This window comes from Salmo salar, chromosome ssa10 (assembly GCF_905237065.1).
Source record: "Salmo salar chromosome ssa10, Ssal_v3.1, whole genome shotgun sequence".
In the NCBI taxonomy this organism is placed as follows: Eukaryota; Metazoa; Chordata; class Actinopteri; order Salmoniformes; family Salmonidae; genus Salmo; species Salmo salar.
In genome coordinates, this window is record NC_059451.1 from 12,822,024 (window position 1) to 12,846,224 (window position 24,201).

The window sequence follows — 24,201 nt, forward strand, 5'->3', positions numbered from 1 at the left end:
AGTGTTGCAGTGATTTTTCACTTGCTGTGGAGGGCTGACGTGTGTAGTGTTGAGTCATCAGCATACATAGACACACAGGCTTTATTCAGTGGCAGTGGCAGGTCATTAGTAAAGATTTAAAAATGAAGAGGCCTAGACAGTTGCCCTGGGAAATGCCTGACTACCTGGATTATGTTGGAGAGGCTTCCATTAAAAAACACCATCTGTGTTCTGTTAGATAACTTCGGATCCATGCTATAGCAGGGGATGTAAAGCCATAAAAAATATGTTTTTCCAGCAGCCGATTATGTTCGATAATGTCAAAAGCTGCAGTGAAGTCTAACAAAACAGCTCCAACTATCTTATCAATTTCTTTCAGCCAATCATAAGTGCCCTACATGTTGAGTGCACTTTCCTATAAGCGTGCTGAAAGTTGATTCTTTGTTTACTGGGAAATAGCATGGTATCTGGTCAAACACCATTTTTTCAAAAAGTTTACTAAGGCTTGGTAGCAGGCAGATTGGTAGGCTGTTTGAACCAGTAAAGGGTGCTTTGCTATTCCTGGATAGCAGAATTAATTTTGCTTCCCCCCAGGCCTGAGGGCACACGTTTTCCTGTAGGCTTAGATTGAAGAAATGACAAATAGGAGTGGCAATACAGTCCGCTATCATCCTCAGTAATTTTCCATCCAAGTTGTCAGACTCAGCTTGTCATTGTTGATAGACAACACATTTTTTTTACCTCTTTTACAGCATTCAAAATTACATTTGTCTTTCATAATATTTTCAGTTATTCATGGATGTGTAGGTTCAGAATTTGTTGTTCGCATGTCATGCCTAAACTTGCTAATCTTGCCAATGAAAAAAAATTATTTGAGTTGTTGGCAATATCAGTGGGTTTTGTAATGAATGAACCATCTGATTCAATGAATGATGGAGCTGAGTTTGCCTTTTTGCCCAAAATTTAATTTAAGGTGCTCCAAAGCTTTTTACTATCATTCTTTGTGTCATTTGTTTCATAATACAGTTTCTTATTTTAGTCACATGATTTCTCAATTTATAGTACATTTGCCGATCAGCTTTTGTAACGATGTGCGCTGAGAGTCGGGAAGCAAGTTCAGGGAGTGAGTGTTTTAATAAACACAACATAATACAAAATAACAAGCACGGACAGACATGACACAGGAACAGAAACAATAACGCCTGGGGAAGGAACCAAAGGGAGTAACATATAGGGAAGGTAATCAGGGAAGTGGTGGAGTCCAGGTGACGTGCAGGTTCTGCATAACGATGGTGACAGGGGTGCGCCATAACGAGCAGCCTGGTGACCTAGAGGGAGCACAAGTGACAGTACCCCCTCCGACGCGAGGCTCTAGCCGCAGGACGCTGACCAAAATGACGATCAGGAGCAGACCGGTCACCTCTGCTGAGGCGCGGGAAACCTGTCGGTCTGGCTGAGACGCGGGAGCATGGTGACCTAGAGAGAGAGCATACGTGACGGTACCCCCTCCCCGGCGCGTTCGGCTCCAGCCGCAGGACGCCAACCAAAGGGATGTCCTGGGGATCAGGAGCAGACCGGTCACCCCTGCTGATGCATGGCAACCTGACAGACCGGCTGAGGCAGAGGAGCCTGGCGATCTAGCTGAGGCATGAGAGCCTGACGAGCCGGTGGAAACAGGGGAGCCTGGCGATCCGGCGAAGGCATGAAAGCCAGACGAGTCGGCTGAGGTAGGGGAGCCTGGTGATCCGGCTAAGGCATGAGAGCCGGCGGAGGCAGGGGAGCCTGGCGATCTGTCTGAGGCATGAGTCTGTAGCGGCTCCCGGACCCGATGTCATTCCCACCGAAGAAAAAAATTATTATATAAATAAAATAAAACTCAGCCAGTCAGGATGGTTCCCTTAGGTGAGGCGTTATTCTGTAACGATGTGTGGTGAGAGTTGGGAAACAAGTTCAGGGAGTGAGTGTTTTAATAAATTAACTCAACATAATACAAAATTAGAACCACGAACAACGCACAGACATGACACAGAAACAATAATGCCTGGGGAAGGAACCAAAGGGAGTGACATATAGGGAAGGTAATCAGGAAAGTGATGGAGTCCAGGTGAGTCTGATGACTTCCAGGTGCGCATAACGATGGTGACAGGTGTGCGCCATAACGAGCAGCCTGGTGACCTAGAGGCAGGAGAGGGAGCACAAGTGACAGCTGTGCAGCCAGACTAATTTGCCATTTCTTTTGCCTGGTCCCTCTCAACCATACAATTTTTTTCTAATTTTTTTTAATTCCTCATCAATCCATGGGGATTTAACCGTTTTTAAAGTACTTTTCTTATGGGGTTCATGCTTATTAGTAACTGGAATAAGCAATTTTATAAATGCGGAGAGGAAGGCTTTAGTGCCTTATTGCAAACAGGATGAATGTTTTGGAACATTTTTATTCTGTACAGGCTTCCTTCTTTTCAATCAGTCATTAAGGTTAGTCTTGTGGAGTAACTACAATGTTGTCGATCCATCCTCAGTTTTCTCCTATCACAGCCATTAAACTCTGTAACTGTTTTAAAGTCACCATTGGCCTCATGGTGAAATCCCTGAGCGGTTTCCTTCCTCTCCGGCAACTGAGTTAGGAAGGACGCCTGTATCTTTGTAGTGACTGGGTGTATTGATACACCATCCAAAGTGTAGTTAATAACTTCACCATGCTCAAAGGGATATTCAGTGTCTGCTTTTTAAAATTTTTACCCATCTACCAATAGTTGCCCTTCTTTGTGAGGCATTGGAAAACCTCCCTGGTCTTTGTGGTTGAATCTGTGTTTGAAATGCACTGCTCAACTAAGGGACCATACAGATAATTGTATGTGTGGGGTACAGAGATGATGTAGTCATTCAAAAATCATGTTAAACACTATTATTGCACACATGGAACTTATCCATGGAACGTATTATGTGATTTGTTAAGCACATTTTTATGCCTGAACTTATTTAGGCTTACCATTACAAAGGGGTTGAATACTTACTGACTCAAGACATTTCAACTTTTCACTTTTAATTAATTTGTATACATTTCTAAAAACTAAATTCCACTTTGATATTATGGGGTATTGTTTGCAGGCCAGTGACAAAACAAATCTCAAATGAATCCATTTTAAATTCAGGTTGTAACACAACAAAATGTGGAGAAAGTCAAGGGGTGTGAATACTTTCTGAAGGCACTGTAAATACCATCTGAATTAACCAAAACCCCAACTTAAATCAGTCATTTAAATAGCACACTCTAGATGAATGAGTAAAAAAAGCGCCAATTGACACTGAAACAAACTCACTTTTTCACAAGCTCAAAGATAACCGTGCGCTGTATAAAAGCGAATAAAATATAGAATCATTAACGTAAATCCATTAATTTCAGCAATCAATTGCATTTTAGAAGCTAATTTATTTCATGCGTCTGGATGCTTGGGTGGACATATCATCCTCATATATCCCATCCTGGGGATCAACACATCTATATTCCTTTCAGGGAAGAAACATGACTTATCAGTTATTAAATATTTCGCCCTACTATACCTGGTAGAGATGAATTGCTATAAGTGGCCCTTATGCCAGTGTAATGGAGGAATTATCTATTGGCCTAATTGTTAAGATGGTGGTTTCTCACGCAGTAAACCAGGGTTCAGATCCCACCTGTGACACCATCAGTTCATGACGTTTTAGACTATTCAAATGCACAGACACAGCAGCCCTACAATGCCACACTTCTCTGGTTGTCATGGCAGGATTTTAAAGGTGAATAAAAACACAAGACTGACTATTTATGCTAATGAAAATATTAATTGTATATCAAAATGATAAGATACTGCAATCCTCAAGAGCCATTCTTTTTTGTGTGTGCCTGTGTGTATTTGTTCCGGGGTTGGGGTCAATTCCTTTTAAATTCAGAAAGTAAACTGAACTTCCAATTGCAATTTCTATTTTCCTCAAAGCCTTTACTGATGTGTGCATATGAATGAGTGAATATCAGCAGATAAGCTCCCTCCTCTTTCCTACTGAGGAAGCGTTTGGGCGAACTGAGGTCTCCAAATCACCAGTTGTCGTCTTTCTGGAGCCAGATTCCCTCCATCAGCACATTGCCGTGCTCTCCGGAGAATTGCCAGTTGGCTTTGTAGCGCTGGTCCCCTGTGCCCTCCCCGAGGTCCCAAAGCTCTATAGACAGTCTCTCCTCGGGCATGTCCAAGAAGTCCATTAGGTCAGAGGTCATGCCCATTATCTGGAGGTCAAAGGTCCTCGGTGTGACAGTTGAGGCTAAGTACTGGGCCAGGGAGGGGCTGAGACGGTTGGCTCGTGGAGTCGGCTGAGGCTGGCCTTGCCCAGTGCTGCCCCACAGGCCTGTCAGGTTCTTCATAACCTCCAGACGACGAGGTTCTTCAGCTCTATAGGATACAAACACAGCCTCACATAACACCTTGTTCCTGGCCTGGTTCCATACTGTACTGGTATGTGTTGTAGCCAACTCTATCATTGTACAGTATGGGACCTACCTTGTTTCTAGTCTTCGCGGGAAACCAGAGCTATTGAATTATATTGGGTCATTAAATTAACAAAATCATACAAATTCCATAATACAGTATTAGCTGTAATGATATTTACCCAGTGTCTGTATTGTTCCAGGTGTCTCCTGTGGACTGACAAGGCTTGAGCTGGGCCAGATCTCCAGAGATGTCCTTCTTGGCTGCTCTCGTGCACCCCCTGCTGCCATACACCTTATCGGCTGGCCTCTTCCTCTGTCGCTGCTGCTTCTGTCGAAGTGGGCTGGGGTCCTTGGAGTCCCTGATGCTGGGGACCAGTTTAGGCCTCTTGGGCTGGCTCACCTTCTTCTGTTCCGCAATAAAATTCTTCAGCCTCTTCCAAGAAAGGTACGAGGATACCTGACTGGCTTTGGCACCGGCCTCCACATGCTGCACAGAACCCTGGGACAGCTGGGTCAACTTGGGGCATGACAGTTTAGGCCTCTTGAGCTGGCTCACTTCATGATTGACAGGAGGACCATCCTTCAACCAAGGAATGTAAAGATTTCTTGCCTTCAACAGCTCCACTGTCAGGGGGCAGGAAAGGTCATGACTGGCATTGGCACTGGCCTCCACATGGTGTACAGCACTCTGGGACAGCTGAGTCAGCACAGGACTCCACACAGCCTTCTGAGATGAGCCTGGAAAACCAACCCTTCTCAGGATCATCCTGATTGCTGAGGGATTTGTGGGGTGGACACACAGGTTGGACTCCCAAACCTGAAAAGTGTGTTATGAGTTAACAATTGGAATTTCTAAATACATGGACATCATGATTTGAAAGGCTCTGGGAATCTTTTCTATACTAGTAAGGATGGCTTTTGTAGGCCTACAGGCCAAACCTGTCGAAGTGTTTACAAAAAAAATATTATTAGGGTTACCTCAAAACAGTAAACCTGTCAACAACTGAAAAACGATCAAGTACATTTGCCTACTCACGTTGCCCATTTTTGAATTCCTTTGTTGAGAAGTTTGGATAAATCTTATTTTGCGCTGAATGGAAGTCTGCGATGAAAGATCTTGTTTGAAATGTCATCCAAGTGATTGCCTATCGAATTTATTTGTTGGAGTTTAACTACCTACAGATTCTGGAATGAAACGTCATAAAAGAGCGCATGGAATAGTGGCGTTGCCTCCACTTCAATGCGCAACCTTATAAACGTTATCGGTCTCAGCTCTTGCACTGAGTTTTCTAATATGTTCAGCTATGCAGTTATCCCTGTGTGATATCATTAACATCTTCCCTATGTAAATCATTAAAATCTTCCCCAAATATATATATTTTTTTAAACTATCGATAATTCTCATTCAAAGATGCGCGCATACTTTACCAGCCAACCCCTTTTACGTGACATTTGCGTACACATTCATGCCCAAATGAGCTCAATAGCATCATTGACATGCAATTAGCAATATTATGAGAAATCTAATGCTGTTCCAGTGGCCAGCGTAAACAAAAAAATAACATGGCCTAATTAACATATTAATGAACTCTTTTGTAATTTAACTGGAATGGCAGGCAAGGCCAACATGTCATGATCTTACAGCTTTACATCACATTTATTTTCAACATTAATTGTTTCGGAATAAATCTTACATCACTGCTGCAGAGCATGATTTAAATTTAGACCGATTAGTACTCAGGGATGCTCCCTGGCAAAGCGACGGGTCTATGAGCACAACACGTTGAAAATACGTTTTTTTTTTTGTCATTGCTGGAAAGACATTGAAAAGCAACTTTTCAACTCCTCTCGGTCACACTCTGTTCTGCGCTGTCTTCTCAATCTCGTTCCACCCCATGCCGGATCTTCTGGTGTTAGTTTCAAGATCGTGCCTTTAGATGTTTTATGTGCTGATTACAGACCCATTATACTACACCGATTCTAGCAAGACTTCAATAAGAGAACTATGCTACAAATGAGATATTAGAACACACAAGACAATTTGGGGGAAAAAATAGGTTTATTGATTTGGACAATCTTGTAGGTTGCTTTCAACTCTTTTCTGATTCAGTGAGGACAGCAGTCCATCTTAGCTTGATCAAACTCTCCCACAAGCCAAGATAAGCAAAAACCTTTTGACTTATCTGAAATGGCACTTTCCATGGCTGCTGCTTTTAATGCAATGACAGGGGTGCCTCCACTAAGAGAGAACACAAAACGACATAACCCAGGTAACAAAACAGCATGATGAAACTGTGGTCAGAGATTGCCCTTATTTATGGGCCTGGTTTCCCAAAAGCATATAAAGGCTAAATTAAATTGTTAGAATTTAGCCTTAAGATGCTTTTGGAAAAACAGGCCCTGGTTCAATCTCAAATAGACAGTAGACTCATCTCTCCACCATGGCTCTATTAGCTCGGTCTGGCTATTTACAGTTTATCTGGCCTCATCTCAGCCTGCACAAAGGAGGGAGAGGAAGAGTAATGAAAAGGAATGTCAGTCGTTGTATTTGTCATGATATTGCTGTAAAGGGGAGAGTGGATGTTGGGCCTGGGGTGGTGGTGGGTGGTGGGGTTATTGTACAGGAGCATCAGTCACATTTAGGGGGGGGGGGCTTGGTTATTTGTTATTTGTCGGGGGGTGATGTGATGGATGACAAACCCTCCTCCTTTCTCCAACCCTCAGCTCTACAGGCCACTCCACTGAGGCCAGGGTGGGATGTGACCTCATCCTCTCTCCTTTCCTCCTCAGTCACATAAAACCCCAGGGCTCATTTTCCACGTCAAAGCTTCTCCACCTACTTGATGGACGAGGAACTGGAGGCGGACTCTCTGCGTTTATGCTGGAATGACAAAGAATACACCAAACGCTGTCAGCCATTGGTCCAGAACATATCTGCATAATTTCACATGCAACTATGACAGTGCCCATTGGAACACTACCTAAATGTATTCTCTTTGACAAGTTCTATTCAGCCAACTCCTGTTAGACAGCCGGGCTGTATTCATTAGGGTACACTATATCAGAACGTATAGCGACGGACAACGAAAACAGGCATTCCTCATAGGACAAGCTCCGGTAGTCCCTCCTCGTTTATATCCGTTTTATTCCGTATGGTGCCTAATGAAAACAACCCAGGTTTGTGTGTGTGGGGTGGGTTAAAAGACTTACTGAGTTGGGGGTGAGTGGGGCTCCCACCACGTCGATGATCTGCTCCTTGGCCTCCCCATTGATGTCATCGGGGCCGGGCACCTCCAGGCCCCCCAGTCCTCATCCCCCTGGGGGCCTGACAGGGCCCACCCCTCCTCCAGCCTTCAGCAGCAGGACCTTGTAGAAGTGGCGGGGCATCTGTTGTTCGTACTCACAGTTACCATGGGCCTGCTTCAGCTCCTAGACCAGCACCATGCCAATGAGCAGCTCATTGAACATCTGGACCATCTCCTCCGTGGGCTTGGGGTTCAGGTCTACACAGAGAGAACAGAGTAGGGAAAGATGGAATTAGAAACACGCAGAAAGTATCCCGCGTACCACTTTGAGCCCTGATTTAGGTTGTGTGAAACCGCAATGCATTGTCAGTAACCAAATAGTTTGCCTTGTTTTACTATTCCTACATGGATATGCAAACTCAAAAGGCGTTGTAACTCCACTACCTGGTAAGAGTGCGTTGGTATTTTTGGGATGGTCTCTCTTACAGGTTTAGCCAATTTTTTTTGTCAATGCTTTCTGATTTCTGTTTTCTCTATTCAGATTGGTGTGGTAGATGTTATTTCTATAGCTTGTGTGAGATAGTGCCTTGGTTTGCTTTCCGTATCATTTAGTCCTAGGATATGGTGGTGGTAGGTGGTAAATGTGCACCCACCCACTTCCCGCTCCGTCACAAACTTCTCAATGGCCTTGATCTTCTTCTGGCCTACCGAGCTCGGCAGTTTCATCTGTAACACACACAATAAGTCGGGGGTGTCAGCAATATATGGATAAACGTCCTCACCTCTGGCGGTTTATTCGTATGAAATGCACTTCAGCGGGGCCGATCAAAATGTATTTATCCGGCCGAGTCTATCTGACAGATTATCTGAGGAGAGCTCCACTCCTTTAGCCCTAATGCATTTTGCATAGAGAGTAACGGCTCCCCATCAGTCTTTCAGATGAATAAGCTCCCTCTGCTGCTACGTCTTACAGATATTAGTGCGCCACAAACGGCATAAATCATGGTTTTTGCTAATGAGAGCTAGGACTGTGTCCCACCTCCCAAATGGCACCCTATTCCCTATAAAGTGCACCACTTTTGACCAGAATCCTATGGGCCCTGGTCAAAAGTAGTGCACTACATAGGGAATAGGGTGCCATTTGGGACTTAGGGCCAGGTCTAACATGCTCCAGCCACTCTCAGCATACATCACAAGCTATGAGACCACGCATGCTAGACCGGTGACTTAAAGTAAAATAAATGGATCTTTTGGACCCTTATAAAAATGGAACGTTGCTGGAGAGTTTTCCAAAACCATCTCAAATTGATTGTTTGAGACGAGTGCTTTATATTGGCCTTTTGTAAAGTTGAGGTCCTAGGATGATATTTTGGAGGGGAACAATCTAAGCAAAACCCATATGCAGTTCCTATATATAAATCATATGCAACTGATCGTTTTAGTGAATGGCCATGCTTACCCTCTGACTCCAGCTGATTTGAAGTCAGGGAATTTGATGCCTGCCATCTCAGGAACAGCCTGTTGTGGACAGACGGAGACAGTAGAGAGGTGAGCAAGACAGACTTAGCAACTTTTTTAAAAAGCAGGGTGGCATCGGGGTCCTTTAAATGCAAAACACACTTGAAATCGTAACCACACACACAAAAAAATATTGATAGGAGTTGAGAATTGCACATGGCCTATTGGAGGGCAAGGTGGAGTCCTTCACCATATTTCTCACAACTATCAGATACTCTCAGATCTCTACAAAAGCATGGGGGGGTGATGGTTGATTTACCGGTTTCACGGTCTCTCATTTCAGTAGGAGCTTCTTTTTCCTGGCCTTGCGCTATGCACGTCTCATCTCTGTGCTGGTGTCGGCGGCCGTGATGAGCTTCTGCAGGACCTGGGCCTTCTTCTCACGCTCCTTTTTCCTGCTCTCAATCTTCCGCAGCTCCTGCATCAGATACTCCTCTTCTTCCACCTGCAGGGCAAAACGGGGAAGTGCAACGTGAGTGCTGGGTCATGTTCATCAGGACAAAAATTAACAATGAACTGAAACAGGGAGGTACTATCTGAGCTTGTCCACTAAGAAATTTTATTTTGGTTTTCCGTTGCAAATTTTTTTTGCCCTAGTGAATACGACCCTGGACTATAACACAGCATAAAATGTTGGATCCAAACTGGGGAATCGAGACAAGAAGCTCAAAAAGGCATATCCATAAGAACAGGAGGTGAAATAAGCTGCACCTTCAAAACACTAACAGTGGAATTGTCTTAATAATAATAGATTTATTTTTGAATAGCGCTTTTCATACAGAACCTCACTAAAAAATAGAATTGGGAGAAAAAAAATCTGCCAGCCAGATGGCAGTTCATGGGATATGGTCTTCCACGGCTGGATGATGATGCAGTTCATTAAAGGAGTAGTTTAAGTGGAGGTGGCGTCGATGGTCCAGCCAGGGAGGGAAAACATGTCAGACTTGAGCATTTCCTTAGGCACCTCTGTCTCTGACGTTCTATCAATCACATTTATTTATAAAGCCCTTTTTACATCAGCCGATGTCACAAAGTGCTGTACAGAAACCCAGCCTAAAACCCCAAACAGCAAGCAATGCAGATGAAGAAGCACGGTGGCTAGGAAAAACTCCATAGAAAGGCCAGAACCTAGGAAGAAACCTAGAGAGGAACCAGGCTATGAGGGATGGCCAGTCCTCTTCTGGCTTTTCCCGGGTGGAGATTATAACAGAACATGGCCAAGATGTTCAAATATTCATAGATGACCAGCAGGGTTAAATAATAATGACAGTGGTTGTAGAGGGTGCGACAGGTCAGCACCTCAGGAGTAAATGTCAGTTGGCTTTTCATAGCCGATCATTCAGAGTATCTCTACCGCTCCTGCTGTCTCTAGAGTGTTGAAAACAGCATGTCTGGGACAGGTAGCACATCCGGTAAAAGTCAGTTGGCTTTTCATAGACAATCATTCAGAGTTAGAGACAGCAGGTGCGGTAGAGAGAGAGTCCAAAACAGCAGGTCCGGGACAAGGTAGCATGTCCAGTTCACAGCTACTCCTGTGTAGGTATGCTTAGGTGCGTGCTGCTAACCTGATCAGGCGTGCGGTTGAATGGTCTCTGCAACTGCTGTTTCCTGCGACTCTCGTGACGCGCAACAAATATGTAGATCTTGGGCTCTGTCCATGTTGCAGCCCGGACCTTGCTCAGTGTGCACAAATGTTGTAGTAACATTCCTTCAGGTTGTTGAACGTTTCTGAAAGCACAAATTCCTGGAATGTTTACGGAATGTCTATTATAATGGAAAGACATTGTATTTCATGAAGTATCACATTCCAAAATGTGCTTTTAAAAAATGGCAATATTCAAATTGAAACGTTTTTAAATGTTTAAATCCTTCCTGACTGCGATGTGATTTGTGGATTCAAATGAAGTATTTAAAGTGTGTGTGTAATGTCAGTCATAGATAGCCTCCGCTGATGGTAGGAGCGGTTGTGGACGACGATGAACCGCAGGTCAAAGCACTCGCACAGGTCAAACAGTTGGTCCGTCTCTGCTTTGGTACAGCCGTCGTCATGGAGATACATCTGATACTCCTGCTCCGGGTACACTGGCACCTGCACTGCCTAGAGATGGGGAGGGGGGGAGAGAGAGAGAAACGGGGTGAAAGCGGGAGAGAGACAGAGACACGGGGGGGGAGGAAAAGAGAGAGACGGAGGAGGGAGAGAGAGAGAGGGAGGGGAGAGAGAAAGGGGGAGGTGAGAGGTAGAGAGATGGAGTGTGTGAGACCAACAGTGATGGAGAGAACAACAGAGAAATAAACAGCCAGACAGAGACAAAGAGAGTGAGAATGACGGCAGAGAGAGAGAGAACCCTCTATTTACCTTGTTGAAGTGGGCGAAGGGGTAGTCCTTGCTCCTCTGCCATGCGTCTCCAGTGGTGGAAGATGGCTCCGTGTTGGCGGGCAGTGTTTGTGAAGGGCATCCATTTCCAGGGTTGTATCCGGCTTACAGCCCAGCTTGGCCTTCACCGTCCGGTAGCCCTGAGTGGTGTCGCTGGGCAGCAGGAGCAGAGCATTTCTGCTGAGAGACAGGGGGTGGTCAGTATACTTTAATAAAATGACAAGCCTTATTAATGCAGTGATAAATTAATAAAACATTTAAATCACATCAAATTCTATGAGGGATCAGTGTTCAAGTACTAAGCTAGGTTAATGCTCAAACCAAGAGGCAGGCCAGCTGGAAACGGGACGTTTGGGTCAAACAGGGTTCCTACTTATCTGAGTAGAGCAGGGCATTTAACCTCTCTGTGCATCCCCTCTGGTCTCTTGAAGGTCAATGTTTCGGTCGTTTTCTTTGACTTTTTCTGGAATAGAGGGATTGAGGGTGAGCATGCAGATCATTCAAAATCAGGTGTAGTATCCATATCAGCATCCATGCAATTTAGCTAGCTAGCTATGTAAACTAAAGACTGTCTGTGGATAAGTTAGTCAAACTCAACAATGCAGGGTTTTTCTGCATAGAAAAGTCTTCTCAAGCTCTGTCAGGTTGGATGGGGAGTTTCGCTGCATAGCTATTTCCAGGTCTCTCCAGAGATGTTCGATCGGGTTCAAGTCCGGGCTCTGGCTGGGCCACTCATGGACATTCAGAGACTTATCCCGAAGCCACTCATGTGCTGTCTTGGCTGTGTGCTTAGGGTCATTGTCGTGCTGGCAGTTGAACCTTCGCCCCTGTCTGAGGTCCTAAGCGCTCTGGAGCAGGTTTTCATCTAGGATCTATCTGTGCTTTGCTCCGTTCAGCTTTCCTTCGATCCTGACTAGTCTCTCAGTCCCTGCCACTGAAAAACATCCCCACAGCATGATGCTGCCACCACCATGTTTCACCGTAGGGATGGTGCCAGGTTTCCTCCAGACATGACACTTGGCATTCAGGCCGAAGAGTTGAATCTTGGCTTCATGTTATGTTAAGCATATCCCAGTTTAGGTCACCTAACAGTACGAACTCTGAAGATAAATGGGGGGCAATCAATTCACATATGGTGTCCAGGGCACAGTTGGGGGCTGAGGGGGGTCTATAAGCAGCAACAGTGAAATACTTATTTCTGGAAAGGTGGATTTTTAAAAGTAGAAGCTCGAACTGTTTGGGCACAGACCTGGATAGCATGACAGAACTCTGCAGACTATGTATCCAGTAGATTGCAACTCTTCCCCCTTTGGCAGTTCTATCTTGGTGGAAAATGGTGTAGATGGGGATGGAAATTTCAGAATTTTTGCTGGCCTTCCTAAGCCAGGATTCAGAAACGGCTAGGACGTCAGGGTTGGCGGAGTGTGCTAAAGCAGTGAATAAAACAAATTTAGCGAGGAGGCTTCTGATATTAACATGCATGAAACCAAGGCTTTTACAGTTACAGAAGTCAACAAATGATAGCACCTGGCGAATAGGTGTGGTACTTGGGGCTACAGGGCCTGGGTTAACCTCTACATCACCAGAGGAACAGAGGAGGAGTAGGCTAAGGGTAAGGCTAAAGGCTATAAGAACTGGTCGTCTAGTGCGTTGGGAACAGAGAATAAAAGGAGCAGATTTATGGGCGTGGTAGAATAGATTCAGGACATAAGGTACAGACAAGGGAGAATGTGAGTACAGTGGAGGTAAACCTAGGCGTTGAGTGACGATGAGAGAGGTTTTGTCTCTGGAGGCACCAGTTAAGCCAGGTGAGGTCTCCCCATGTGTGAGGGGGGTGGGACAAAAGAGCTATCTAAGGCAAGTTGAGCGGGACTGAGGGTTCTACAGTGAAATAAAACAATAAGAACTAGTCAAGACAGCAGTAGACGAGGGATGTTGACATACTGACAATGTTAAGACTACACACGAGTTAAGTAACCATCTGTCTTATGTAACCATACCAAACATAACATATCATACTCATTGTGTGTCAGTTACATTTACTATGTTACGTCTAGTCTATGAGACCAGAATGTCCTGGAACATTGTTGACATTTTGGAAGGCAACCAGTGATGTACCAAATATTTTAACTAACCCCCTTTCATCTGTGAATATACATCATTGTAGGCAATCCGTCTGCCTAGGGAGACTGTAATAATAAGATCCTTTTTGGTCTGTTGGTGCCCAACATAACAGGTGGTGATGGGTTGGACACATTCACTCATATAGATATAGAGGTCTATAGAGCCTGTCTGCATTCCTGATTTCTGTAACCATTAGCTAATCTGTGTAATATTGTCTTAAGCTAAGAACCAATTGTTTTGTAAACATCTAACGGGGCACACACTGATTCAAATCGACGATGTATCCAAGTCTTTTAAATGAAATGACTTTGAACCAACATGGAATAGACATATTCACTTTACTAAAACTTTTATTAAAAACAACCATACATAGAACGTTATTTGTTGTGAACATATGATCCTGACCCACATTTTTCAAAGTAACGTTACACAGACATTAGATTGATCAGTGGTGACCCTGTTTTAAGCCCCACATTTTTTTTGGGGGGGGGTCTTGCCTGTTTTGCATGTTATTTTGGCATTAATACGTGTCACATATCAGCTTGCAAACAATGTAAAAAATGTATATATCACTGAGTTAATAAAGCCGCATACATACATGGTCTCTTTTATGTTTTCTTAAGTAAGGCAGCTTCAAAATGCAGGTGTTTCAGCCTAGCTCAGTGCTTTCTGTGGTGGTGGGGCAGACCAGCAGAAAATACAGAGCGTTGCACCATGATTGGCTCAGTGTTCTGTCACTCATGGGGACACTACGTTACATTAGAAGTGCCCATACAAGAAGGATCAATGTCATTGGCCACCCATAAAATTACATCAATTCACATTATATGTACAGTAGCTTTGAATGGACTGCTTTCAAAATCTTAGCTAGCAGTCATCGTCAAATTCAACAATGAGTGGTTTGGAAGGAATCAGTGACAGTGGCTGTGTGGTCCCAAATCTACATTGCTTCTGTTTGGGGTTTTAGGCTGGGTTTCTGTATAGCACTTTGTGACATCAGCTGATGTAAAAAGGGCTTTATAAATACATTTGATTGATTGATAATTTGGTCTATTTACCCCTCTTAATTTCACCTACTGTTCTGACATGGTGGTGCACATGTAGCCTATAACCTGTTTTAGAGAAATGTAATCATCAAATTTTGTAAGAGCTTTCATTGTCTGCATAAATGCCCCCTTTATTTATTCTACGCTTCTGACTTGGTGTACAGGGAGAACACTGTAAAAACGGCCCATGTTCAGAATTCTGTCGCTGTACATTTCAAAAGTGCTAAACAAATAGTTATATTGACTATATCCGTCCTAGTTCGCTAATTAACGTCTTGATCGAAATTACGGATTGCCTCTTATCCTCTTGTCGTCCCCTTATTCCATAGTTTGTACATCTCAATTGTCAGCAGAAACTACATTTGTTTAAGCAAGTCAGCCATATCAACTATGTTTTTTTAAAAGGCAGTAAATGAGGCTGAATTAACTGTTTCAATGCCAGACAAAGACGCTGATAGCCAGGTGTTGCAGTGGTAAGGTGTTGGGACTGCTGTTGGGACAGCTTTAAGTTGACCCTAACAGTTTGTGGGCACTGTTTGTCCCCGTTATAGTGCAATTAATTTATTGTTTAGTGTTGTGTTGTGGCTTTGCTGGCATGCATCCCATTTGTTCGTTTTTTTGCCACACCAAGATTTACATGCTAAAATCACCACTGAGAATGATAATGCAGTGTTGCCTAGAAGTGACATTCAGAAGATATTGGATGGGTTAAACAAAACACTTAGGATTACATACATTGACGTTGCTAAAATTGTTTTGTTAAACTTGGATAATTGAAAAAGAACTACTAACTACCAAGTGATCTTCGTTCACTTTATCTCCTCATATTCATGTCCCTCTACTTCCTGCTAATTGTCCTTGATCTCGGTGGTGTACACAGGCTGAACCACCACACGGTAGGAGAACTGGTCTGAGTGGCACGGATAGGCCTGGCCCGCAGTGATGTTTGCTGGGATCTGGGCCTGATTGCCGCCATTGCCAATTGTGGATGCAAAATCCTGGACATGGAATACAAACTCCCCTTCACACATCAGGACAACCTTGTTGAGGTAGCGGATGCTGTCCTGATACTCTTGGGGCAACTCCCTGTTATTCTGGGCAGTTAGCGAGACCATCGGCAGCGACGGACAGAGGATACCGCTGTTTGAGCATTCATGGTTGTGGATAAAGACCCTGGTGTTCCAGTTTAGCTTTTTGAACAGGGAAAAAAAGGCACTGTTGTGCACAGGGCTGTCAAAGTTGGCACTGAGGCTGTTGAGGTTCTGGCCTGAGTGGGAATAGTGTCCGATGTATCGGAACGTGGTGACATCCTTTGAGCTGAAAGTGAAGCTCCATGGCTTGCCAGTGTAGATCCTGGGTGTGTATTCCACCTTTTTAAGGAGGAGGCCCCCAGCTAGCGTCTGGAAGGGTAGTGCATTGAACTGAAAGCCCTGCAACATGCCGGCATTATAACGCTCTTGTTGGTCCATGTACAGTTCAGACTTGGCTTTGAGGTTGAACAAATCTTCAGCAGCGATCATGGGAAAACGGATGTGGTCCAAAATGGCGACCTGGTCTTCGTGGGTGGACGAGTTACCCTGTTCCAACACCCAGTCCTCCAAACCCTTTAGGAGGAAGGCCTCATCTGGCACTACCACGTCTGAACGGGCTAGAAGGGTCTTTACTGTGCCCAGGGCAAGACCAGTCCAGGCTGGGGAACGGATCAGTGACTCACAGTTCCAGGCAAGGTAGCGCAGACAGGTTTCCTGCAGAACTGGGTCCCCTGTGTGGACTGAGTACTCGTACAGAGAGGTCTGGGTCTGGAAGGAGGCATCATCGGGGAGCAGCCAGGTGAAGAGCCTCCCTGCCGCCTCCTGAAGCTGCTTCAGACCCCAGTTGGACGCCATCTTGTGGATGCACTGGGCAGAGGACATGGTCACGTTAATCTGCCACGTGTACAGATACCTGCAGAAGATAAAAAGATTACAAAAATACATGGATTCTCTGCCACGGCAAAGCTTTGCTTTGCAGAACAATATTGTTGATGTAACAGTAACTAGATTAAAGTTTGTTAGCAGGTTGGTGCCACCTTACCTCAGGAAGTCGGTGACATGTGGCCGGCAGTTGAGGCTGACGTCTAGGTTGAGGTTACTGAGGTTCTCCTCTTGTGTGGCGTTTAAGATGGAGGCATTTGGGTCCAGAGTGACAATCAGCTTGTGAACACAGATGGTTTCCACAGTGCTGTTTGCAACCCGCACCATGATGTCAAAGTCGCAGTCGCGTCCACTGTCAAACAGCGCCCCCATGCGGTTACCGAGGCCTGTGTTGTGGTCCAGGGTGTAGACGCGACTGTTATTCCGAGACGATTCTGATCAAACAGAACAAATATTGATTAAGCACATCATATGCTGAATAGCACAAACAGTTTATCAACAAAATATCAGAAATGTATCAAATATTTTCTTCAAATCCAATAGCCATTCATTGTAAACCTCTTTGAACATGTAACAGTTGTAACATCTTCATTAGCATCGCAAAGTGAGCCATGGGCCAATAACTTCTGCTACTGGATACTTCAATTCTGTCTTTGTGCCTTTCAATGAAACTGTGTCTGGTTTCTAGGGCTTTGTGTATCAGTCACTGTGGTCACTGTAGACCTGGGTTCAAATATTATTTAGGGTATTTCAATAACTTTCAAAGACAAGGAGTTGAATATTGGAACGCATTTGGAAATACACATATGCACTGACTCAAATACACACATACATTTGATCAGTTTGGTATTTGAAATCATGTATTTGGAAATAAGTATTTGAAAATACCTTAAAATAATAGGCTATTTATAGGAAACTATAACAATAGAAGTTCATTCCAGCCACATTACTTGAACATACTAAAATAAGTATTTAAATAATAAATAATCAAATACACGTGTACCTCTTTCACAGACCACACCGGCATCCTCAGCATGCTGACAGTCAGTAACCCCCCAGCCTTTGAAGAGACAGTGGGACAAGTCTTTCTCTGTCCCCTCACAGTTTAGATCATCCATCCAGATAGGACCAGATCCTAAGGCCGGAATACAAACGTGTCACGGGTCAATGCAAACAAACAGTGCAGACCTCCATTGTATGCTAGACACTGAATGTACAAAACATTAGGAACACGTGCTCTTTCCATGATATAGACTGACCAGGTGAGTCCAGGTGAACGCTATGATCCCTTATTGATATCACTTCAATCAATGTAGATGAAGGGGAGAAGACAGGTTGAAGAAGGATTCTTAAGCCTTGAGACAATTAAGACATGGACTGTGTATGTGTGCCATTCAGAAGGTGAATGGGCAAGACAAAAAATATGGTAGGGGTATGGTAGTAGGTGCCTGGCACACCGGTTTGAATGTGTCAAGAACTGCAACGCTGCTGGGTTTTTCACAGTCAACAGTTCACGTGTGTATCAACAATGGTCCACCACTCAAAGGACATCCAGCCAACTTGACACAACTGCGGGAAGCATTGGAGCAAACATGGGCCAGCATCCCTGTGGAACGCTTTCGACACCTTGTAGAGTCCATGCCCCAACGAATTGAGGCTGTTCTGAGGACAAAAAGAGGTGCAACTCAGTACTAGGAAGGTGTTCTTAATGTTTTGTACACTCAAGTGTATATGGTTCTGAATGGTGAGGTCATACAGATCTAACCTACCTTGTCCGTATATCCCACCCACCACAGCAGTGAGAGCACCAGGGTAGTTGAGATAGCGACACACCACCTGTGCCTCAGCAATGTCCCAGTTGTCATCACACACGGTCCCCCACTGTCCATTATAGTAGATCTCCACACGGCCCTCCACGGCCAGCTCACCCCCCACCAGCCTCATGTCCCCATTCTGTACCCCTGAATGGAAGCATTAGAATACAGTCAGTAAGTCAGTCAAATAGTCCCCCAAAAGCACTGATAAATCTGGACAGTGGAAAATCTCCATTGAAATAGCTTTTCAGTCCAAGCCTAGGCTTAACCTGTCTCCGGGAAATGAATTGCACTTGGAAAATCAGTTTTAAGGGTTTCCAGCTGCAGAGGATGACCACTGCATGAACTCACCCACAGACAAGCTGACCATGAGCAGAAGGACACAGGAAATTAGGCAATACTCCCCTGACATGTTTCTAGCCAGGCTCCAGGTGATAAGTATCTGAAAAACATGGGTAACGAAGAATGTTGAGAAATGTGTCTTCTGACTCTCCCAATGCCCCCCCCCCCTCCCCCTCCCCCCAGATAGAGACACACAAACTACGGATGTTAAAGGTTAACCTAGCTGTCGAAAATACATCTGACCGGTCATGCTATCAATCTATATGTTCATTTGCATCATTTTGTAGAATTACATTTGTGTATTTTCCTTAGTCGTCATGCATCTTATTTATCACAGGCGCAGAGCATACAGAGCCTAGTTTGAAGAGTAGAATATCCTATCACCTGCCAAAGAGAGAGAGTAGGTCCTCAATGGAGTGAAAGGTGCTTTTGTAAGCCCAGTCGTTGCGCAATAAATAACAACTCTAAATACAATCCCATGTTAAAAACTTTGACGGCCACGATTAAAAAGGAGCTATTTTTATTTCTCAACCTCAACTCGTACTTAAAGCGCGCCTCCCATTTGCCATTCCAGTGCATAGGCTATAGTCAACCGTAGGCAGGCTATCAGCACGTCACCCACCACTTTGCAATGTGAGCTTGAGGCAGGAATTGTCTGAAAGCTTTACTTAAAATAATGAGGCATGTCTTACCTTGCTTTAAAGTAGCCTTGAGAAAATCCATCCATAGAAACGAGGCGGCAATTATTTTATAAAGACTTCCTGGTGCCATTAAACAGCATTTCTCTCCTGTTCTATTGGCTTTCATATCAACTTTCTTCATTGTTCAGAAGCCGAAGGCACAATCCTAGTTATATTAGCAACCAATCCTAGTTGTTGTTATAGATTCCCCCTCTTTCTAAGTTTCTAACAGAGATTTCCATCTGTCACATATGGAACCACTCGCATTAGGTGCTCTGTTTTGAACTGTGTTTTCCAGCGAATTCCATTTTTGCAAATGTTTGAAAATTCCTTTTTATTAACTACATTACAAGAGTTGCATGTTCAATAACAGGCTATAGCATTTTGACTGTAAGACGATAGGCTTGCTATTGTTGCATGTTTCCATTAAGCTCTTAATGAAAAATGTCCGGTCCTTATATGCATTTATTAACTGGGTGCGTCGAGCCCTGAATGCCGATTGGCTGACAGCCGTGGTATATAAGACCGTATACCACGGGTATGACAAAACATGTATTTTTACTGTTCTAATTACATTGGTAAACAGTTTATAATAGCAATAAGGCACCTCTGGGGTTTGTGATATATGGCCAATATACCACGGCTAAGGCCTGTGCCAGGGCACTCTGCGTTGTGTCGTGCTTAAGAACAGCCCTTAGCAGTGGTATATTGGCCATATACCACACCTCCTCAGGCATTATTTAAGTGATAATGCCCGAGAAGCCAGTGTTTGGAGGATATATTGGCACGGGTGTTGTTAGGCCCGAAAAGAAGTCGAGGGCAGGCAAACCGTGCCAATATATACTCCAAACACCGGCTTCGAGGGCATTATCACTTTTATACAACGGGTTACCAACATATTCAAATAATGATTGACATATTTTAATTCAATGTTATTTTGATGAATTTATTCATACTATTTCATCCTTCCACAAGATATAGTCCCGAAACAAATCTAGTGTTGCTACCCAAGCCAGCTGGTCGTTCTTTCTATTGGTTAGGTTGCCAGAGATGGGAGCCAGATGTTCAGTCTTTTTGTTCTGTATCTTCGGACGCGACCCAGTCGTTCGTTCTAAATGTCACATTGCCATACTGGCTGGCAACGTTCTTATCCCTTGCTTGCTAACTAGCCAACTACGGCTAACTTACGATCACGTCAAAAACAGTGCAGACAGAATAACAACAGTAGCTGTATTTGTTTAAGCTGTTTTCTAGTGACATTTGGATGCATCCATAACAATGGCCTAATGAGGCACGATTTCACCTGGCATAGAAAATGTGCTCTCTAGTTATGGACACTGTTGTTCAGAGGAGCTAGCCAACAACACAGCTAACACAATAACTTCAAACTGAAGCTGCAAACTAGCTGCCCTTCATTCCTTTTACCGTTTTTCAATTGACAATTCATTGTATAGGCTATAGTGATGCCAGCTGATTCATGATTTCGATTGTCTGAGGAACGCTGCCTGCCTCTCTCGTCTCGACTCCCGACCCCTACACGTTCATTACTATGGGCCAGCTGGAGATCGAATTTGAATATTGAAACAATGTTGCATATGTCAGAGACAGATCGTTTATACTGTTTATACAAATCTTTATACAAGGTTTATACAAATACCCGCTGTTGAAAACTAAATGGTAGTCTAAAAGAAATGTGAGATCATGTCTAGATGCTTTTTATAGTGGAGATCAAGTTTATAACTTCCCTGCCTAGGCTGATGAGAAAGTGGATTGCGCAGTCAGATGGAACAGAGTAATAGGAATATTGACGTCATAGATTTACCCTGTGGTAACTTGTGGAATAGACACTGGCTGGAATGCACGTCAACAGCATCCTCCCAGACATCCTAGACCCACACCAATTCGCATTCCGCCCCAACAGATCCACAGATGACGCAATCTCAATCGCACTCCACACTGCCTTTTGCCACCTGGACAAAAGGAGCACCTATGTGAGAATGCTGTTCATTGACTACAGCTCAGCGTTCAACACCATAGTGCCCACAAAGCTCATCACTAAGCTAAGGACTCTGGGACTAAACACCTCCTTCTGCAACCTGATCCTGGACTTCCTGACGGGCCTCCCCCAGCTGGTAAGAGTATGCAACAACACATCTCCCATGCTGATCCTTAACACTGGGGCCACTCAGGGGTGTGTACTTAGTCCCCTCCTGTACTCCCTGTTCACCCACGACAACGTGACCAAACACGACTCCAACACCATCATTAAGTTTGCTGACGACACAACAGTGGTAGGCCTGATCACCGACAACGATGAGACAGCCTATAGGGAGGAGGTCAGAGAACTGGCAGTAAGGTGCCAGGACAACAGCCTCTCCCTCAACGTGAGCAAGACAAGGGAGCTGATCGTGGACTACAGGAAAAGGCGGGCCGAACAGGCCCCCATTAACATCGACAGGGCTGTAGTGGAGCGGGTCGAGAGTTTCAAGTTCCTTGCTGTCCACATCACCAACGAACTATCATGATCCAAACATACCAAGACAGTCGTGAAGAGGGCACGACAAAACCTTTTCCCCCTCAGGAGACTGAAAAGATTTGGCATGGGTCCCCAGATCCTCAAAAGGTTCTACAGCTGCACCATCGAGAGCATCCTGACCGGTTGCATCACCGCCTGGTATGGCAACTGCTCAGCATCTGACCTTAAGGCGCTACAAAGGGTAGTGCGTACGGCCCAGTACATTGCTGGAGCCAAACTTCCTGCCATCCAGGGCCTATATAATAGCTGGTGTCAGAGGAAAGCCCATAAAATTGTTAGAGACTCCAGTCACCCAGGTTATAGCCTGTTTTCTCTGCTACCGCACGGAAGCGGTACCAGACCGCCAAGTCTGGGACCAAAAGGCTCCTCAACAGCTTCTACCCTCAAGCCACAAGACTACTGAACAATTAATAAAATCGCCCCCGGACAATTTACATTGATCCCCCCTCCTTTTGTACATTGCTGCTACTCGTTGTTTATTATCTATGCATAGTCACTTCACCCCTGCCTACATGTACAAATTACCTCAACTAACATGAACCTTTACCGGTACCCCTTGTATATAGCCTCGTTATTGTTATTCTTATTGTGTTACTTTTTATTATTATTTTTACTTTAGTCTATTTGGTAAATATTTTCTTAACTTTTGAACTGCACTGTTGGTTAAGGGCTTGTAAGTAAGCGTTTCACGGTAAGGTCTACACTTGTATTCGGCGCCAGTGACAAATAAAGTTTGATTTTATTTTACTTTTAACCAATCAGCATTCGGGATTAGACCCACCCCGTTGTATGACGCTTAAACATAGTATCAGAGAGGAAGAGGCGAAGCGAGAGGTTTCGCTCTCTCCAAAATCTATCCAGAACAAGCCCAATGCGTTTCTATGTCTCCTGCCTTCCAGCGGTGGGACGACTACCATTGTTAGGGCAGAGAAATACGAATCTCGTCATTATATACAGATCTCTGATAGTATTTTCTGTTGGTAACATAATTTTACTGTTTGGAAAAAAAGTAACCATTTGTTAGCCGGTTAATTTTTTTACCTTTATTTATCTAGGCATATCAGTTAAGAACAAATTCTTATTTTCAATGACGGCCTAGGAACAGTGGGTTAACTGCCTTGTTCAGGGGCAGAACGACAGATTTTTACCTTGTCGATCTTGCAATCTTTAGGTTACTAGTCCAACGCTCTAACCACTAGGCTACCTGCCGCCCGTTAATGGGGGTCAGTTAGTTGGCAGCAAAATTGACCGAAATGTGCATTCCTAACACACACTAAAGGAACATATTGTGCAACATTTCCGAAAACATCCAGCAATCAAAGAAATGACAAACTGAAATGCACACTAAAAACATAATAAAGCCATTGCAGAGGTATACATTACTTCAAATATAAAATCAGAACTACTACTACACTTTTAAAAGGACAGACAATTTACACTGTAGATTGTTACAACAGTTAACCACTGAGAGCAACCTATTGTCTCGGTCTCTCTTGATCATTGATTTTGCTTGATCACTTATTTTAATTGTTCCCTCCAGTATTATTAGCTTTTTGTATTTCAGTTACATGAATCATTGTACATTCAAATGTTACAAATAATAATACTCTACCAATTGCTTGCCTAAATTGCCTCGCAGTGCCTTGCAGTTAGTTTCTGGTACCTCTGAATAAATACCCCCGTTGAAGTTGATAATCACTGTTTCTACATAATCCCCTCCCTGCTTGTCCTCGAGGGCTGGCCAAATTCATGAGTTTCGTTTCTTCAGAATGCTCAAATGACATTGAATAGGAGATGCATGCATTGCTAGTCCTAGACTCCTACATGTTGCAACGCCTTTAATGTGCGGCGTCCTATGTAGGTTAAACTGGATATGATTATGCCATGTATTTCGCAAACGTGTTCATGACCAAGCACGCTAGATTCCCAAAATTGCATTGCCACGAACGCTGGATTATAAACTTGTTATTACATTGTTTTTACATATCCCATACATCCCTGTGTGGGAATGGGAAGACCCCCATTCCGGGTTAGCTAGCTAAACAGTTGATTCAAACAACTTGAAAAGCTGTGGCTACCTTATATCATCTAATTTACTAATGAATATTGATTTGACGTTCGCGAACAATTCGTTCGTTTTGAACGAGATTTTTTACTGACTCGAGAGT

The 24,201-nt window shown here is 44.1% G+C and overlaps 2 protein-coding genes across 4 annotated transcripts; both read right to left on the reverse strand.

Moving 5' to 3' along the window:
- Nucleotides 1–3,145: 3,145 nt before the first annotated feature.
- On the reverse strand, nt 3,146–12,174 carry LOC106613461 (uncharacterized). The gene is made up of 9 exons (XM_045687341.1): nt 11,561–12,174; nt 10,770–11,302; nt 9,464–9,649; nt 9,146–9,204; nt 8,340–8,412; nt 7,652–7,944; nt 5,478–7,322; nt 4,621–5,258; nt 3,146–4,403 (listed from the first exon to the last, which is right to left on the reverse strand). Exons 7-9 carry the CDS (start codon nt 5,484–5,486, stop codon nt 4,055–4,057), a joined length of 996 nt encoding a protein of 331 aa, XP_045543297.1. The 5' UTR covers nt 5,487–7,322; nt 7,652–7,944; nt 8,340–8,412; nt 9,146–9,204; nt 9,464–9,649; nt 10,770–11,302; nt 11,561–12,174; the 3' UTR covers nt 3,146–4,054.
- A 1,860-nt stretch (nt 12,175–14,034) lies between these two features.
- LOC106613533 (galectin-3-binding protein A) lies at nt 14,035–23,918 on the reverse strand. 3 transcript variants are annotated; one of them, XM_014215894.2, is made up of 6 exons: nt 23,646–23,918; nt 18,827–18,917; nt 18,431–18,622; nt 17,665–17,796; nt 16,822–17,095; nt 14,035–16,692 (listed from the first exon to the last, which is right to left on the reverse strand). In XM_014215894.2, the coding sequence occupies exons 2-6, from the start codon at nt 18,885–18,887 to the stop codon at nt 15,597–15,599; spliced, it is 1,755 nt and encodes a 584-aa protein (XP_014071369.2). In that variant the 5' UTR covers nt 18,888–18,917; nt 23,646–23,918; the 3' UTR covers nt 14,035–15,596. The 3 variants fall into 3 exon arrangements, with proteins under 3 accessions (XP_014071369.2, XP_014071368.2, XP_045543296.1); XM_014215893.2 differs by having other exon boundaries at nt 23,657–23,902; XM_045687340.1 differs by lacking the exon at nt 23,646–23,918 and adding an exon at nt 19,510–20,191.
- Between the last annotated feature and the right edge of the window lie 283 nt (nt 23,919–24,201).

Bases quoted from the DNA above. Each gene is read 5' to 3' on its own strand.
- LOC106613461 (XM_045687341.1), bottom strand. The intron at 4,404-4,620 runs GTAAATATCATT...TGTATCCTATAG, and splicing joins TGGAACAATACAGACACTGG to AGCTGAAGAACCTCGTCGTC.
- LOC106613533 (XM_014215894.2), bottom strand. From the start codon at position 18,887: ATGTCAGGGGAGTATTGCCTAATTTCCTGTGTCCTTCTGCTCATGGTC. The intron at 18,623-18,826 runs GTGAGTTCATGC...GCTTCCATTCAG, and splicing joins CATGGTCAGCTTGTCTGTGG to GGGTACAGAATGGGGACATG. The intron at 17,797-18,430 runs GTAGGTTAGATC...TTCCGGCCTTAG, and splicing joins GGGTGGGATATACGGACAAG to GATCTGGTCCTATCTGGATG.